General features: G+C 46.1%; 1 protein-coding gene and 1 pseudogene across 1 annotated transcript in view; both read left to right on the forward strand.

The window, feature by feature from the left end:
- The first annotated feature begins 1,217 nt into the window (after window positions 1–1,217).
- Window positions 1,218–18,487, forward strand: part of LOC140508067 (uncharacterized) — a 48,308-nt gene continuing 31,038 nt past the window's right edge. The window contains exons 1-3 of the mRNA XM_072615792.1: window positions 1,218–6,064; window positions 7,292–7,549; window positions 11,074–11,190. Coding sequence (XP_072471893.1) covers window positions 5,929–6,064; window positions 7,292–7,549; window positions 11,074–11,190 — 511 coding nt within the window. The 5' untranslated portion in view covers window positions 1,218–5,928. The remainder of the gene's footprint in view (window positions 6,065–7,291; window positions 7,550–11,073; window positions 11,191–18,487) is intronic.
- On the forward strand, window positions 11,805–15,717 carry LOC140508078 (uncharacterized; annotated as a pseudogene).

Genomic DNA, 18,487 nt, shown 5'->3' on the forward strand with positions numbered 1-18,487 from the left:
GAATCAAAGGAGAGAAGGAATGAATGAATGAATGAAAAAAAGAACCTATTTGTTAAAATATTCACTGTTGGCCAAGTATTGAGCTAAGTGCTAGGGATACAACCGAAAAGGAGAGATGTCCCTTGAGAAGTCTCCAGGAGGTCCTGTTCTAATGGGAAGAGATACCCCATGGAGGACTCAGGGGCACCTCACATGGCAAGGTCCTTGGGGTGTAGATGGGGACTTTGCTTCTTTAAGGTCATGCCCATTGATAAAGCCATATTGGTCTAGGATGTTGAACTGTTCTCTCTGAACCTCAACTTGTCTTCCACAAAATGGGGACCACGGGAGCACCTAGCTGCTAGGCGCGCTATGAGGTCCAATGACAGCCTTTGTAAAACCCTTTGTGTAGTGTGCTCTACACACCACAGATGCCATCATTATCTGATGGTGGTGCCAAGGAGTTTGGAGAAGAGAACTGTCTCTTCCGGTCTTAAGTGGCCTCTGGGGGTGCCTGGGGAGGAGGTGAGTGCCACATCGTGGCTCCACCAGAATTTCCTCCCTGGACAAGGGTTTAGGACTTGGCTGGAAGCTGGATTGGTGGGTGGGGATTTGCTGCTGCTTTGGGGGTCCCTGAGCTTGCTTGCCTGTTAAAGGCAGTTGGTCAGTGGTTGGTGCTGGAGAGGCTTATGTATGCTATGTATGTGCTATTACCTCCAGTCTTCCATTTCCTGCTGGGTGCAGTGGGTCCCCTGAGGAAAGGCTACCAAAGGCCAGGCTGGGCATCTTCCACGTGCCCCAAAGCAGCCTCTTTAGTTTACGCCAGCACAGGGGATCTTCCACCTCCTGCTCCAATCCAACTGGGATGGAGAGAACGTGGGGGCCAAGAAGAGCAGCCCTCCCCGAGGGTGCAGGCGCCTGTGCCCCGAGGGAAGAGGGGTGGTGCCTTCCCCTAGGATGATCATCCTCCCTCCTGGCCACACCCTTCACAGCCCCCGGACTCTGAACCCCTGCAGGTCCTCCTCTAAGCCTCGTTCTGCGCCCACCACAGGGGCTGCCTTGGCTCTCTGGGTCCCCCAGCTTAGCAGTGTGCGTGGCACGTAGCAGGCGCTTCATAAGCGTCTGAGTGATTTTCACTTTTTATAACCTTGGCGTTACAGAAACGTCTGCCTTTATGATGGCAAGGATGACTGATGATGGCTTGTTCCCCAGGCTGTGGTCCGCAGGCATCCAGCCCTGGGATGTGTGAGCCAGGAAAATGAGGAGGATGCAGGCCCGCTCCCCTCCCGCCAAGCCTCAGGAGGGATGCAGGCAGAGCAGCCGCATCACTCCCAGCATGGTCCAACGGAGCAGCCCCTCAGTGCCTGCAGTCGCACTGGACTACATTCCCCAGAATCCTTGGGGCCTCCACGATAGCTGTCTGTCCTAGGACTCCATTTCCCAAGAATCTTGAGAAGCCCAAAGCGCGTCGTAGAGGCTCAGTACATGCCCCATTGCTTCTTGGGAAGGGTAGTTCCGGGCCGAGGCCGCCGCGCATGCGCATAGAGCCGCGGCCCGGCGTCTCACCGACTAGGGAAAGCGGGTGGTTCAGCTGGCGAGCGAGGAACTGAGGGCCCGAAGGCCTCAAGGACAGGAGGACGAACGGGGGCCCAGGGGCTTAGCGTCGTGAGCGGGTCAGTTAACCCAGGACAAAGACAGGTGGCTGCGCGGGCCACCGCCGAGCAGAGCCTGCGGTCACCAATGGACAGGGGCTTGTGGAGGGGCGGGGCGGCTAGAAGGTGCCGAGTGCGCAGGCGCGCTGTCCGTGGAGGGGCGGGGCGGACAGGACAAAGAGCCAAGTCCGGCCTCCCGGGGCAGCTCGCCTTCGCCTCGGTCACGTGGCGATGTCACAGCGCCTGCGCAGGCTCCCACCCTTCACTTACCCCCTCCCCACCCCCCCAACCTTGTGGCTGGGGTGTTCTTGTTCGTCTTTGCGTGTGAGCCCCTCCTGACCCTCCCCCGGTCCTCCAGGCCTGTCCGGAGGGGGCCCCCTGGGCCTCCGTTCTCGGTCTTGGGGGAGGGGGCGGGCAGGGTTGAGATTCGAACCCACGTCCTCGGACTGCTGTGCTCCAGGTGCCTGAGCCCTCGTTCTGACCAGGCTTTCCTGGGGTGTTGGGGGGGAGGGGATGCTTCCTGCCCATCCCCCAGCGCTAGTTCATTCGTTCATTCATTCATCCACCCACCCATTCATTCATTCATTCATTCATTCTTTCCACGGGGACCAAACCAGAGCATGGGAGCTCCCCTCCACCCCACGGAGAGTGAAACGTGAGAGGGTCCGTGGGCCGTGGGCCGTTTGTGATTCACCCAGGGCAGCACTGTGGGACAGACCCTGCCCCAGTCACTTCGCCGCCGCCTGCCTCAGTTTCCTCAGCTGTAGATGAAGATAATACAGAGCTGTTGGGAGAGTCAAGTGGCAGAATGGTTTCAGAGCGCTTAGCACAGCACCTGGCACATTGAGGTGCCTCCTCACTTTGAGCTGGGCCAGAGGGGCAGCTCACAGCTCCACCAGTGTTGAATTTGATTGTTTTGTTCATGTTTTACTCTTAATGCACAGTGCGTGATAGGTTTAGAGTAGACCATAAGCGCTGTATGTCAGATCCCTTGCTTAGGGTGGCAGCCAGTCCTCTCAGTCAACCCCCTTTCCCCTCAACGCTCCTTGACCTTACTAAATATAATAATATATGTAATAATGTACCTTAGTTTCTCAACCCAGATCCATGAAATGTCTCTACAGATTCTTAAAATTAAAATGCCTCAGTAATTAATTAGCTTTGAGCCCCACTCTGGTATATTAAAAAAAAAGTGAGTAACTTCTTTCCCCACAAGTTTCCCTTTTTTAGAGTCAAAACCTTGGTCTCATAGGGTTAGGCAAACATGAGTGTTAATGACTTTATATTTTAGTAACTATGTAACAAACAGTAAATTAGTAACCATGTAACAAACAATCTGATTTAACTATTTCAACAATGTATCAGCTAAGAGATCCCAGAGTCCCTTGTAACCCTCAAATGCAGTCCAGGTTCCTCTGAGGACCCTGAAACCACATCAAGCCAGCTCTCTCAGGATCCCAGTCAGATTGTCTCAGGAAGTCTCTTCCTGAGTTCTCCAGGTTGAATCAAAGATAGCTGTTAACTCTTGTCAGTCTCTCATGTGGCAGGGCTGTTAACTGTCATCTCAGTCTCTCACAAGATGCTCCTTATACAGTCTGCACAATGGTGGCTTAATGCTTATATACCTCCCAGAGAATGATCCATCTCAGTGTGTCTTTCAGGAATAACAATGAATCCTTCCTCATCCTTCTCCCTCAAAGATTCGCTAACAATCCATTTTCTGTGGATGGGGCCATTTTAGCTGGGATTACAAACATAGCCATGCTTTTCCCTACTAGGTTTTTGATGCGGTATTTCTTGAACTCTTGATGAGCCATGGAGCATCGTCCTAGAGCTGAAAGGGACCTTAAAGGCCATGTTGTCTACCCCCCTCATTGTACAACTGAATATCTGAGATCCTGAGGTCCACATGTGATCTGCCCAAGGTCACACAGACCATTCAGTATCTGCAGCAGATTTGAGTCTAGGTTCTCTGATTCTCTTTTCCATTGAGCCCTGATGATGGGATCTGTGAACTTTCTGGTCACCTTCTTGACCATTTGCTCACCAGAGACCATCCCCAAATAGTGGATAGGTTACACTTCCCCTGCTTCCTATTCTGTTGGTTTTCTCACTTTTGTTCTTATGTTGCTTTTTCGAGCAGAAATGTTTATTTTGATAAATGTGAACCCACCAACCCAATCCTGACACCAGTTTTCTCTCTGTTGTTTCAGGGATGCATTTCCCCTCCATGTTTAGAGAAAGGAGAACATTTCGTTTTCTTTCTGCTGTTTTCATCCAGGCACAGACATGTCTGCCAAGTTCTCAGTCTTGGGGTTATCCATGGCCCCTCAGTCTTCCTCACCCCACAGATGGGATTCTATCACATATTGTAATCTCTTCTCCATCACCTCTCTCTGCCAAGTCAGCCACCTCCATAGGTTAGGCTCTCATCATCTCCCACCAAGACCATTTGTGTAGCCTCCTCGTTCAGCTCTCAACCTGTACTTTCTCCCCTCTGCTGCCCACCCTCAATCTGGCTCCCTAAACCATTTTTCAGAGACAACAACCCCAAATGTTACTCTAGGAATCCTCCAGTGACTTCTCATTGCCTCTTGGATAACAGAGCACCTCCTCAACCCGGACATTTGTGGTTCTGGCCACACTTTGTCTTTAAGGTTGGTAGCCTCCAGACCCTCTGGATCCCATCCAGAGTGGGACCAGCTCTTCTCCAAACTCATCATTCTTTCTCTCTTTGTTCTGCACTTGCAGGACCTACGTCTGCATCCCTACAATGTTCTCCTTCCTCCTCTCCATGTCCTAGAACGCTTGTTTTCTTTCAGACCGGAGCTCTAAGACTGCTTCCTCCCCTTTGTGGATGGGGACCTGTAAGAGACAGCTGCGCCTCCTTCAGAAAGCCAGCATTGAGTCTCTGCTGCTCCTGTGGAAAAGGAGGGCAGTGAATTTGCTGCCCATACTTGTGGCCATGGACAGGGAAGGCTGCTGGCCTTGGTGGACCAGGGTTTTGTTAAGAAGAAGACCTTGCCCCTTCTCCCACTGATTCTGGGAAGGGAAGTTGTCAGCAAGGGCATCAGCTCTTCATATCCCTGGTCCCTATGTCAGGGGGCTGTTCACCCCTCTTTTGGATGCTGGCATCTCCTGCCATTTCCTGTGGCCTGTCTTGTACCAGGGATGGGTAACGCTCTTGATGTGGCTCTCTGGGTTGGGCCAGCTGGCTTGGACATCCCAGGCAGCTGAGTGCCCTCTCACTCACTCCTTTCTCCTGGGCCTTGGCTTCCTCTTGGCTGTTTTGTTTGGTTATTTCTGGCACAAAGGTCTTTCTTCTTTGCAAAGAAAACAAATGAGATCAGAATCGGGACATCCTTCCTTCTCTCCTGTACCAGCCACCTTCAGTGACCCTTTTTTGTTCTCCCTTCTATGTTTAGTTTCAAACAAACAGCCAAATTTTGTTGTTATCCTCAGCTTGTTTCATCGATGTTCTTCATGTCCTGAGAAGGTAAGAGGGCCTTCCTTGATTTCAGGCCATCCAGATGTTGGTGGAGGGACCTGGAGATTAGCCAAAGCAGAGAAGATGAAGGGTTTGTTGTCTGTAAGTATTTGAAATTGTTCTGGAAGAAGTCTGTGATGAAGAGAAACCGAAACATGATCAATTTATTGGTGTGGCTAACACATATCAATAAAGAGGACCCAGGACTCCTCAGGAGCCAAAGATGTAGCTGACGGAGCAGCTCTTTTAATGCAATGGAGAAGGCAGCAGGTTATTGTCTGGTGACACAGATTAAGCTGAGACTGTGATTGCTCTGAGCCAGATTTGTAGGGTGGGTTCTACTTGGTCTGATTCACAAAGGGGTGTCCATAACCCTTTCCTAACCCAGAGTAACAGGAGAGCTGACCGACATCCTCTGGAAAGTCACATGATAGTCACGTGATGTCACTAGATGTCACATCCTCTGGAAAGTCTTGTGGTGGTCAAACGTCCTACGACCAGGTTGACTCATCTTCCCTCATAGTCTACCAGACTCATAGACTAGGAGTTTTTGTGGTTGAATTGTAGCCCATAGGAATAGGGAAGTCAAACCCTTCCAGATCTTCCTAATAGGGCCTATACAGTTAAATCTGAATTTGATCGACAAATAGTGATTCTAATTAGATACATTGATTAGATACAATTCCCAATCAATAATTAATCACCAATTCAAATCTAAATTTCACAAAGGAGTGTTTTAAAATCTTGTTAACATGTCTTCCTCCTGAACCAGGTAAGACATTGTCATCTGGGGGGAGCTGGAATGTGGCCATGTTCCAGGAGTCTGTGACATTCAAGGATGTGGCTGTGGACTTCAGCCAGAAGGAGTGGGGAGAACTGGATGCTGCTCAAAAGACCTTGTACGGGGATGTGATGTTAGAGATCTATGAACACCTTATTTTCCTAGGTGAGGATGGCTGTGCTCTGTACCTCATTCAGTCAGTCAACCTTTATTAAGTGCCTACTATGTGCCAGGCCCTATGTTAAGCTCTTGGGATACAAAGAGAGGCAAAAGACAGCCCTGTCTACAAGGAGTTAACAATCTAGTGGGGGAGACAATGTGCAAGCACATATATACAAAGCAAGCTTGTGCGGGATAAATAGGAGTTAAGTTCGGATGGGGAAGGCTGGGGTTTTAATTGGGGCTTAAAGGAAGCCAAGGAGGTCAGTAGTTGGAGCAGAGCAGGGAGAGTGCTCCAGGCCTGGGAGATAGCCAGAGAAGGTATCTGGGGTCAACAAATGGGAGAGTCTTGTTTGAAGAGGCCAATGTCACTGGATCACTGGTATGTGTCGTAAGAAGACTGGGAAGGTCGAGGGGGCTGGGTAAGGAGGAGGTCTGAATGGCAAAGAACATTTTATACTTGATTCTGGAGGCAATAGTGAGACACTGGAAGTTGTTGAGTGGTAGGGGGGAGGGGGGAGACATGATGAGGCCTGCATGTTAGAAAAGTCACTTTAGTGACTGAATGGGGGGGGGGGGGTGAGAGAGGGGAGAGACTTGAAACGGGCAGGCCTTGTGGTGGTCATGGTGTGAGGTAATGAGGTTCTGTGTCAGCATGGGGACTGTGTCAGAGGACAGAAGGAGGCATATTAGAGAGATGTGCAATTGATGGGCCCTGGAACCATATTGGATTAGGGGTGGGGAATAAGACAGAGGGAGGAGATCTAAGGGTGGGAGCCTGAGGGACCCAGAGGATAGTGGTACTAGAGGGTAGGAGGTGAGGAGGGGGAAAGATCCTGAGTTCTGTTTTGGACATGTGTTTGAGACATCTCCTGCACTTGCAGCTTGAGATGCCTAATAGGGGGCTGGAGCGTGGTCCCTGGGGGAGCTCGGCATTTGTCCTTCCTGAAGGTTGTGGGGTGGCTGAAGGGGTTATGGTATGTGAGGATCGGCTGGAGCTCTCCCAGACCTGTCTTCATCCTTTATCTGTCTAGCTAGTTGTTGGCATTTTGTGCCCCAGGACACCATGAGTCCCTTGAGGATAAGGATTGTGTGTGCTTGCCTTTGTATTCTCGTAGGCCTGGCACATAATAAACGACTGATCGTTGCTTGAGGTTGTTTAGGTCCTGCCTGTGCTGCTAAATGTCCTCAGGTATGTCTCTGTGCCCAGTACCTTCTCTCCTTCTCTGCCAGGAGCAGGGTTTCCAGGTTCTCAACCAGAAATGATCTCTCAGTTAGAGAAAAGAAGCATGTCTTGGATGCCGGACCAGGCATTCCCACATGGGCGCGACACGAGATGCCGTGGAGAGGCAGGGCAGGGGTTTGGGGCCGCCTCTGTCCAACACCTCGGGCTCCTTTACCTGCAGCGAGTTGGTTGGGGCCCTTACTTCTGTCCTTCGCTTGGAGCCAACAACCCAGAGCCTGGAAACACAGCTGGTGTGACTCCTGCAGGTGAGTGAGGGGGCCTTATCAGCCCCTGTGCCCATCCTGGAAGCCCAGCCTCCATGGAACTGGCCGTTTGGTAAAACCTTGTCTCTTGCAAGTCATCTGCTCCCTAGTCATGACCCTTCTGCTACTGGGAAATTAGTATTTTGTATCCAACTGCAAGACTTGAAATTTTCCTCATGAGATTTCATGGTACTTTGGTATGCCTCCCAGCTTTGTGTTATCGCACATTTGAGCAGGATGCGCTCTGTGCCTTTATCTGAGTCAGACACGGATCCCTGTACAGTCCCCTGGAGACCCAACGTTAACCTTGAGCCAGGAAAGCCTCATTCAGTCTGGACATTCTAACAGTTTCTAATGCTCCTGATTCTCCTACTGTCTAATACACATTTCTTAATTTTTCAAGAATAGCACGGGAGATGCTTTATGAATTAACTGCTTTGCTTCTGGAGCCTGTGGGAGGTTGGAGGCATTTCACTCCCACCCTGACCCTCGCTGATGAGATCCATTACCAGGGCTGGGCGACCTTTCCCATTCAGGGCTTTAGAGGACCCAGGGAATGGTCATGGGCACTAATCTAATCATCGGCTTGAACCCGTGCTACCTGCCCACTGCTCTCCAAGATGATAATTGAGAATCTGTTGAGTCAGCCTACCTTAGAAGTGATAATGTTTAATATAAAATTTTGGAATAATCTCTTTGTTCTCTCTGAAGCAAACTCAGAGAGTGCCTCTTCCTATGTCAGCAAAAGCCAGCCAAGGCTGACTCTACATTCCTTAAGGAGACCTTTAACCTAAGACACTATATCTTGACATCTTAGGTCGTAATTTCTATTGAACATTGTTTACTCTTTCCTGTGTCAGTTATCTGTTTAGGGCAGGAAGCCTGCCACTTACTAGTGGTGGGATTTCCTTCTTTATCACCGAGACATATGTTTACCCAGCTGGAATCCCAAGGCCTGACCAACATTACTTTGTTAATTGTCTTGTCTTACTAAATTTATGATTTGTTCAACTAGGAGAGTTCCTTTCTCATGGCAAAATGTATATAAGCCAGAAGATTTCTGCACTGGGTAGCCAGAACATTTCTGGCTCCATAATGCATTATGTAACTGTTTTCTTTATGGGGAATTGATCAATTAATTAATTAAATCATAAAATGTATGCATTTAGCCATGTTGCCTTTTCTTCAACAAGTTTTCAGGTCAACAGAAGCTTTTGGGATGGGCTGCTTACAAAGGTATTGTGCTGGCATAGCTTTCCTTTAAAGTCCTTGACTCTCTGAGTCCAAGGGAAAATGGACTCAAGCTTACAAGGGGTTACCTTATGCCTTCTGCTTGCTGGAAGGCCTTTTCTCCAGCTCGTGGGATAAGTTCCCCATAGGCCTGAGGTGGTTTATTTACTGGGCTCCCTGTAGAGCCCTGAGTTCACTTTGTCCTTGGCTCCAGATACAGAGTCAAACACAATTGACCAACTGGGTGATTCTAGTACAGCGGTGGGAAGTTGGAAAGTCCCCAACTGAAAACCCTCCTAATGCTGGTTAGGGAGGAGGTGGTGAGGAGGGAGACTGTTCCTTCTCTGGGGTCTGCTGGACAGCCATACAATGCCAGTGTCTGAAAATCCCAATTCCTTCTCTGCTTCTTTGGTCATTTATAGACAATTCCTGGGATGTGGCCAAGCATGCTCCCCTTTCTCTGAGCATGACATTTGTACATCACAGAAGGCCCAAGTTAAGCCTAGTTAAGGTGTCAGAATGAAAATGTGAGGAGGAGGGGGGCTTACACTGAAAGAGGGGGACGATGTCTATAACATTCCTCAGTCTTTGAATTTAGTGATCTTGTCAAAAAAGAAAAGGTTATTCCTGACCTGGAGTGGGGAACCTGTGGCCTTAAAATGTATGTGGCCCTCTAGGTCTTCAAGTGTGGCGCTTTGACTGAATCCAAACTTCACAACAAACCCCCTTCATAAAAGGATTTGTTCTGTAAAACCTGGACTCAGTCAAAGGGCTGCATCTGAGGACCTAGAAGGCCACATGTGGGCTTGAGGCTCTAGAATGCTTTTTTGGTGCTAGTCATGCTGTTTTTAAAAAATAGTTTTTATTTTATTAAAAATTTCCTAATTACATGTAAAGATTTTTTAATGTTCATTTAATTTTCTTTTTCTTTCAAGGAACTTATAAGTTAATAGAATAAATGCCTTATACACTAAAAAAATTTTTTTTGAGTTGCAGATTCTTGCCCTTCCCCTGCCCCTCCCCCAGCCCTCGAGAAGGGCTATGTATCTACTATACAAGCACTTTCCCTGTTAGACACGTTCTCAGCTTTCTCTCTGGAGATGGAGCATGTGATTTTTTTTTTCTATAAATATTTACAAGCCATTCCTTCAGTAGTTCTTCCTAGGAAGTTGAACTTCTGGCTTGCAGGTGGGAAGGTCTGGGACACTCTAAATGCTCTCTCATACACTTCCATCCTTCTCTCCCACAAATCACTTCTCTCCTCTCTCCTCCCCTCTTGCTTTTCTTCTTCTTTTACCCAATGTCTTTTCCTCCTCCTCAGCCCTCTCTTCATATTTCACAGTGTCAGAAGTGGAGGCAAATCTTTTTGTTTTGAAAGTTTTTTATATATTTTTTGAAATATAAAGCGAGGTTCTGACTAGTGCAAATAAAGAATCATGCTAAGTGGTTGCATTATTCCAACTTACACTGAATACTTAAATTGGCTTGAGACGATTACCATATTTTACATAACTTCGAATAATGTGAATTTAAACATATAGGACCACTTCAGGGGATTATTTGTACTAATTGGGATGTAACTGTGTTAAACATCCAATTACACAAAAGAATTGAAAATGACCTTGCATCAGATAGCTTCTGAATGTGTCTCACCTTCAAAAAGCTGAGAACACAAAGCATCCCTCTTCCTTTTGTTTCCCTGTGGCAGCTGCTTCTTGTAGGCCTTTGTTGTATTTTGTAGTTGGTGCTTTTTTCCCTCCTCCTCCTCATCATTACTGTCATTATTTCACATTGTCTGACTGGATTGAGGGCGTAGGTGTGCCAGATGTTGTGCTTGGTTCCGGGGATTCAGAGATAAACGCACAACATTTTCACTCTTGTGGAGCTAACATTCTCTCCATGTTGCAACCCCCATCCAATATGTTTTCTCCTGACCCCATGAATGTAAGGAACTGTCTATTTCAGCCCAGCCTGGACAGAGAATTTCTAGGACAACACCTCTAAGTGGCTCGAAGACTTTAAAAGAAGGGGACCCCACCATTACCCAGTGCAGCCCCTTTTACTCCTACTGTAGGAAGGTTTTCTGAAATCAAGCCAAATTCTGCCTCTCTGCTGCTTCTTTCTCTGTTCTCCCCCTCCCCTGTCCTGGGGTCACAGAACCTTCTTGCTGTGTTGATCTCTCCTTGGGGCTCCTTTCTACCTTCCAGGTACATTTCCAACAGTGGAATTATTGGGTCAAAGGACATTATTACTTTTCTGACTCACACTTGTGTACTCTCACATTGTTTCCCCAAAAGTTCTGCTGCCATTGTGGGGTGGATGTTTTTCCACATCTCCACCAACATTGAGCTTCCAAGTCTACCTGCACCCTGACCTCTCTGGTTCTTATGTGTCACCCTCTTCAGTAGCACAAGGTGAGTTAACTACTTTGTCTTTCCTCTCTGTTTGTGTTGAGGCCTTCTCTTACTCTAGTGGTTTTGGGGCCTTGGCCCTATCAGACTTGAAATCAACTTAAGCTGTCCCTTTACAGGTAGCTGGATATCTTCCCATCCCCAGTACCCACAAATCCCCTTTGGCTTCCTGATCTTCCTCACCATGCCTGAGGATTATTAGAAGGACTTCTGGGTCCTGGGGAGGACAGGATACTCAGTATTCACAGCCCATTTAGATGGGCTGTCTTGGCCCTGGAGGGCAGCACTGGGAGCAGTGGAGATTCAAAGAAGCTGCTTTGGATTCGATAGTGGGAGAAAGTTCCTGAAGCTGTCCCTATGTAGGATGGGCTGCCTAGGGTGGGAGTGGTCTTTTAGTCATTGGGAGACTTCAGGCATGGCTGGATTGATATGAAGATTCTCTTTGGGGTATGATTTGAACCAGACAGCCACTGAGGGTCCTTCAGACTCCCATGTTCTTTGATACCAGCTCAAAACACCCCTTGGGAATCAGGGAGACATCGAATAATGATGACTATACTTTATGCCTGATCCTGCCACCATTTCCACATCTGACCAGTTGTATTATCACCTACACTTCTTCCTGTCTTCCACATGAATGGAAGGAGGGAGACGTTTGTCATATGCTTGGTTAAAATTTATGTCAAATGCAAAGCGAATAAGGTTGGTCTTGAAGGACTTGTTCTGGATGAAACTCTGCTGGCTCTCTGTGATCACAAAATGGTTTCCTTAATGCCATGAAGCTGGCCTTGGAAGACCAAGATTCAAATACTGGGGCTGGCACATACCAGCTGTAAGCTGTTGGCCACATTGCACATTGACCTCTTTCACTTTCAGTTCTGTCATCTGTAAAATGGGGCTCATGTTTTCCCAGTGTCCCATGACATCTCTCATGACATCTTTAACACCCTGTTTCTTTACAGCACCCTGAAAGGTAAGTTCGTTGAGTTGTAGATTAACTTTTCCACATCTCCCTTAGGCTTCTGTTTTCTTTTATTGTTTAGGTCACATTTTATGGATTGTTATTTGTTCTACTGGAGGGAGAAGATAGAAACTACCACTTGTTCAGTCTTTTTTCAGTCTTGTCTGACTCTTTGTGGTTTTCTTGGTAAAGATTCTGCAGTAGTTTGCCATTTCCTTCTCCAGCTCATTTTACAGATGAGGAACTGAGGCAAGCAGGGTTAGATGACTTGGCCAGGATTATACAGCTAGGAAGTGTCTGAAGCCACATTCAAACCCATGAAGATGAGTCATCCTGATTCCAAGCCCAGAGCTCCAGCCACCGCACTGCCTAGCTGCCCTAGAACTTACATGAAGCCACTTTCATTCTCCCAACATAAAGAACAATTGAATATTCATAGTTTCTTGTTCATTTCAGATTCCCTTACTCTGGAGACTAGATGTGATATCACGGACTCATCTCCCACACAGGGCTTTTGTTTGGCACCAGCATCTGAGGAAAGGCTAGCAAGAGATGGTTCCTGGGATTCCAGAATGGGAAAAGCTTGGGAATGTGAGGTCAGGGTAGAGAGGCAGAACAACCAAGGAAAACAACTGGGACATCTAACAATCACTCACAGGAACAGCGCTTGTCAGGAAAATGTTTGTAGAAACAGTACTTTTGAGAGAAGTTTCAGGCTGGGGTCATTCCTCATGACCCAGAAGAGAGTATCTACAGGAAGACATCTCCCCAGATATGATACACTTAGAACGTGCTTTCATCAGTTTCCTACCACAATTAAAAATAAGAAACTATTCTTTGGAAAGAAGATTTACAAGTGCGGTAAATGCCAGCAGCCCTTCATTTACCATTCAGACCTAATTCACTGTCGTATGCTACATACTGGAAGAGAATCATATGAATGTCATATATGTAGGAAAACCTTCAGTCAGATAAGATACCTTATTGTACAGAAAAGAATTCATATGGGACAGAAGCCTTATACATGTAATGAATGTGGGAAAGCCTTCAGCCAGAGGGAACACTTTAATGAACATGAAAGTATTTATACTGGACAGAAGCCCGATGAATGTAATGAATGTGGGAAGGCTTTTACCCAAAGGAGATACCTCATTCTACACCAGAGAATTCACACTGGACAGAAGCCTTTTACATGTAACGAATGTGGAAAAGCCTTCAGCCAGAGAGGACACCTTAATCAACATAGAACTATACATACTAGGGAGAAACCCTTTGAATGTAAAGAATGTGGGAAATCCTTCACTCAGCGGGGAAGTCTAATTGCCCATCAGAGAATTCATACTGGAGAGAAACCCTTTGAATGCAATGAATGTGGGAAAGCATTTAGCCAGAGGAAATCCCTTTTTCATCACAGAGAATTCATACTGGTGAGAAACCTTTTGGTTGTAAGGAATGTGGGAAATATTTCAGCCAAAGGGGAAGCCTTACTGAACATCAGAAAATTCATGCTACAGAGCAACCCTTTGTGCGTGAGGAATGTGAGAAAGCCTTTAGGCAAGAGGAAGCCTTACTGTGCATCAGAAAATTCATACTGGAGAAAAATCTTTTGAGTGTAATCAATGTGGGAAGTCATTTATCTGGAGGGCAAGCCTTAATAAACATAAAAGAATTCATGCTTGAGAGAAACCTTTTGAGTGCCATGAATGTGGGAAATCCTTCATCTGGAAGGCAAGACTTACTGAACATCAGAAAATTCATGCTGCAGAAAAACCCTATGAATGTTTTGAATGTGGGAAATCCTTTAGCCAGAGGGGAAGCCTTATTAAACATGAGAGAATTCATGCTGGAGAGAAACCTTTTGAATGTACTAAATGTGAGAAAGCCTTCAGCCACAGAACATCATTTTATTATCATCAGACAAGTCATACCAGTGAGAAACCCTTTGGATGCAATGAATGTGGGAAATTCTTCAGCTGAAGGGGAAACCTCATTAAACATCAGAGAACTCATACTGCAGAGAAACCCTATAAGTGTAATGAATGTGACAGCCATAGGTGAAGCCTTACTGACCATCTGAGAATTCATTCAGGTGAGAAAACCTTTAGATGCAATGAATGTGGGAGGGCCTTTAGCCGATGGACATCTCTTTATCATTATCAGGTAATTCATAGTGGTGAGAAACCCTTTGAGCATAATAAATGTGGTAAATCTTTCAGTCAGAGGGAAAGCCTTAATATACATCAAAGAACTCATACTGGAGAGAAACCATTTGAATGTATAGAATGTGGAAAATCCTTCAGCCAGAGAGGTCATCTTACTAAACATCAGAACACTCATGCTGTTGAGAAGCCATTTGACTGCACTGAATTTAGGAAAACCTTCAGCAACAATTCTCATGTTACTTTACCTTAAAAAATAAATACTGAGGTTTGCCTATGAGCAAAATGAGTCAGGGAAAGTCTTTTACCAGAGCAGACACTATAATACACATAAAAAAATCACATTGGAAATAAATGTTTTGAATAGAACAAGTATAGGAGAGTGTGCAGACAGAGCTCCTGAAAGTGCATTACTCTACAGACAAACCGGCGGTGAGACTTTCTGAACTGAACTAGGCAGGTGACAGATGACAGATATAAAATATGTCACTAAGCTTCTATTGCTATGTTTAGTTTAATGTACAGTCTTTGCTTCCTTGAGAAACCAGGGTTCCATGGGCCATGATGAAGCATCAAAGTAGGACTTTGGTCAACTGTAGAAGGTGGAGAACCTTTATGAATGTAATGACCTTCGGAAAAACTTTGGAATGTAATGAATCCTCCATTAGAAGTTTCATGATGGATATGAACAATCAAAATGGGAGAAAATCTTTATAAAGAAGCCATTTCTTAATTACCAGACAATGAAGATGATGGAATTTGCCACATTGGTGTTTCACTGAGAGAAAACAAAACGACCAACTCCCTTCCATCCTGTAGTGTGCATATTGATCTTTTATGTACTGGGGGAGGATTGAAATTGGGCTTAATTCATGACGGAACTCTTGAAACATCCTCCCTCACCCCATTCCTCCCTCCCTCCCTCATCTCTCTGTCTGTCTGTCTGTCTGTCTGTTTCTGTCTCTGTTTCTCTCTCTCTCTCTCTCTCACACACACACACACACGCATACACGCAATTTGAGTTGAGACTTCAGTAGCTATTTAGCTCAACTTGTACCTGAAAAAGGCTCCCTTCTACAACAGCATGCATCAAAAATTGTTCCCAGGTTCCTACCAGACCTCCACTGAGGAGAACATGACAACAATTCCATTTTTGGAGAGCCCAGTGGTCACACAGTTTATTTTTACATAAAGTCTTAACAAACCTCTGCAAATTTTATCCATCACTCCTACCACTGCCTTTTGGGGTGAGCAAACAGAGCCTTCTTTTTAAAAAGCATTTGGAATTTTTTTGTTATTCTGGATTTGACAGCTGGGAATAGGATTGCATATGAAACAGATGATTAAATACATGATGTATTTGTATGTAATAAGTACCTGTTAGTTGCTAAGATGTCCTACTTGTCTATATCTCCTGAATGTCCTAATCCTTTCTGTGTGTGTGTGTGTGTGTGTGTGTGTGTGTGTATGTATGTTTAATACTGCCATGTCTTTTGCTTTTTTGGTCTCATCACTAGTCCCCACTCCCCACATCTGTTCTGTTCCTCCCATTTATAACAGATCAACACAGTCAAGCAGATGTCTAGAGAGCTGGACTTGGAGTCAGGAAGACCTGAGTTCAATTCCAGCCTTAGACACTTACTAGCTATGTGACTGGGTAATTTATCCTCTGTCTGTCTCATTTTTTGGTCATCTGCAAATTGGGGTAGTAACACCTACTTCCTGGGGTTGTTGTGTGAATCAAATAATATCATATTTGCTGAGCTTTGCAAACCTAAAAGTGCTGTTTAAATACTGACTGTGTAGTTCATCCAGAAATGGGTCTCATCCTGTGCCCTTTGTCCTTGGTGCCCTTCCCACCATGTCAGCAGGTGGTGTGTTTCAGCAGGCCCAGAATCACAGAATTTGAGAGTCAGAAGAGATCTCAGTGGAGTCTAGTGCAGTATGTGCTGAAAAACCACGCTTGCTCCAGCATACCCATCTAGGGCTCATAAGGCCTCCAAGGAGGGAAAGGTGCCAGCTGCTGAGTCAGCACATTCCTTCTACTTTGAGGGAGTTTGTCCCCCTCCCCCCAATCAACCCCAAAGTGGCCCCTTTGAGACCAACCAGCATCTCCTCATGCCTCTAGAAGGCATCCTTAGAGTGCTTTGACTCGACTCTCATTTGGCCCATTCCCTTTGCCAGTTCTCTTGTGTCATGGACTTGTGGCTCTTTCAGTCCTGGTGGCCACCTCAGGACACTCTCCAGTCTACCAGTGACTTCCTCAAACCACGAGGCTTGGAACTAGACACAGATGCCCTCTGATGAGGATAGGACAGAAAGATCCTGGAAGCTCTGCCTTCTCTTAACGTAGACCAGAATTAGTTCCCATTTGGCATTGCCATATCATACTCCTCACCTGTACATACCTTGAGTCTACTTAGATCCTAAGAACTTTTTCAGAGCAACTGTTATTGCAACATGCCTCCCCCCTCTTGTACTGCAGAAATGAATATTTTGTGCCCACTTCCAAGACGATATTTATCCCTATCGAATTTTGTCTTACTAGGTTCAACCTAATGTTCTAGTCTGTCAATATCCATTTGGATCATGACTGCCCATCACTGTGTTCACCATTTCACCCAGTTTTGTTGCAACTGTAAATGTGATAAGCATGCCCTCTATGCTTTTATATAAGTTATTGATAAAAATGTTTAAATAGCACAGGGACAAACAGATCCCTGATATACTTTACTGGAGATCTCCTGAGCTGGTGACATTGAGCCATCAGCAGCACGCTGAGTACAGCAGGCCCTCCTGTCCTGCATTCTTGTTACCTAATCCATACCTCCACATACTGAAGGGATTATAAGTATCACACAGGTAAATTATATGAACAGCATTCTCCTCATTAGCTTGTTTACCATCCTGTCAAAAAGGGAAACAGATCAATGTGGTAAGACCTTTCCTGCACAAAGCCAGTCTGGCTTGCCTTTACAGACTGTGCATCAGTCATCTCTTTTAATGATATATTCTAGATTTGGCACAGGAATTGAAGCCAGCATGTTGACTTGGTGGGGTGAGAAGAGAAGGGAATCCTAATGTGGTTAAAACATTTGAAAAGAAAAAACAAATTCACAGAGCCAGATTAAGAGCCCCTTCCTGAGGCCCATAGGAAGCCACTAGAGGTGATTGAGTAGGGGAGTGACTGGTCAGATCTGCATTTAAGGAAAACCACTTTAGCAGCAGATGCCAGGAAACTGAATCATTTCCATTTGAACTGTCTTAGGAAGATTCTGAGGATCACTTGACAGGATAAGGTACGAGACACTGAAGTCCTTGTTTGAGCTGAACTGCCAAGTATTCCAACTATGCTTTAGAGAGTGCAACTCCGATGGGCTGGCCACATTGTTTGAATGCCAAATGTATGCTTGCCAAAAAGACTATTTTATGGAGAACTTGCATGGGGCAGGAGATCACATGATGGCCAGAAGAAATGATATAAGGACACTCTCAAAGTCTCTCTCAAGAAGTTTGGATTTGACTGTGCAACATGGGAGACACTGGCACAGGACCCACATCAGAAAAGGTGCTGTGCTCTTTGAGCAAAACAGAATTGAGACAGCACAAAGTAAATGCAGGATGTGCAAATTTGGGATGTCACCCCAAATATTCACACAGATTCTGTGTGCCCAACCTGCGGTAGAGCATTCCGAGCTCGTATTGGTCTGATCAGCCACAGGCGGACACACTGAAACTTCACTTTACCATGGTGGGGTCATTTTGGTCCTCATTTAAGATGAAGGATAACAACTAGAAGGTGAATCTGGTGAATTGGACCAGAAGAGATTTGAGGCACGGGAACCATGGCAGAGGGTATGGTCTGAGGTAAAGAGGCTATGTGAAAAGAGAGGTGAAGGCAGTTGTGAACAATGATGTTATGGAGGTAGAAATGGCTAGAGAGGTGGTAACTGATCGGATGGAGGAGGGGTGGGGGAGGAGTTGAGGATGATGCTGAGGTTGTAAAAGTGGGAGAGTGGAAAGAATTGGGGTGTCTTCCACAGAAAGGGAATTCTGACATCATTGCTGTTGGAAAGTGGGTGACAAACTACTGTCCTATGGCCCTACTCCTAATCCCGCTGACAAGCTCACAGTTTCCTTCACTGGCTATCATTCCACTGCAGAGGTTGTTTCTTGTTAG

Source organism: Notamacropus eugenii, chromosome 5 (assembly GCF_028372415.1).
Source record: "Notamacropus eugenii isolate mMacEug1 chromosome 5, mMacEug1.pri_v2, whole genome shotgun sequence".
NCBI lineage: Eukaryota > Metazoa > Chordata > Mammalia > Diprotodontia > Macropodidae > Notamacropus > Notamacropus eugenii.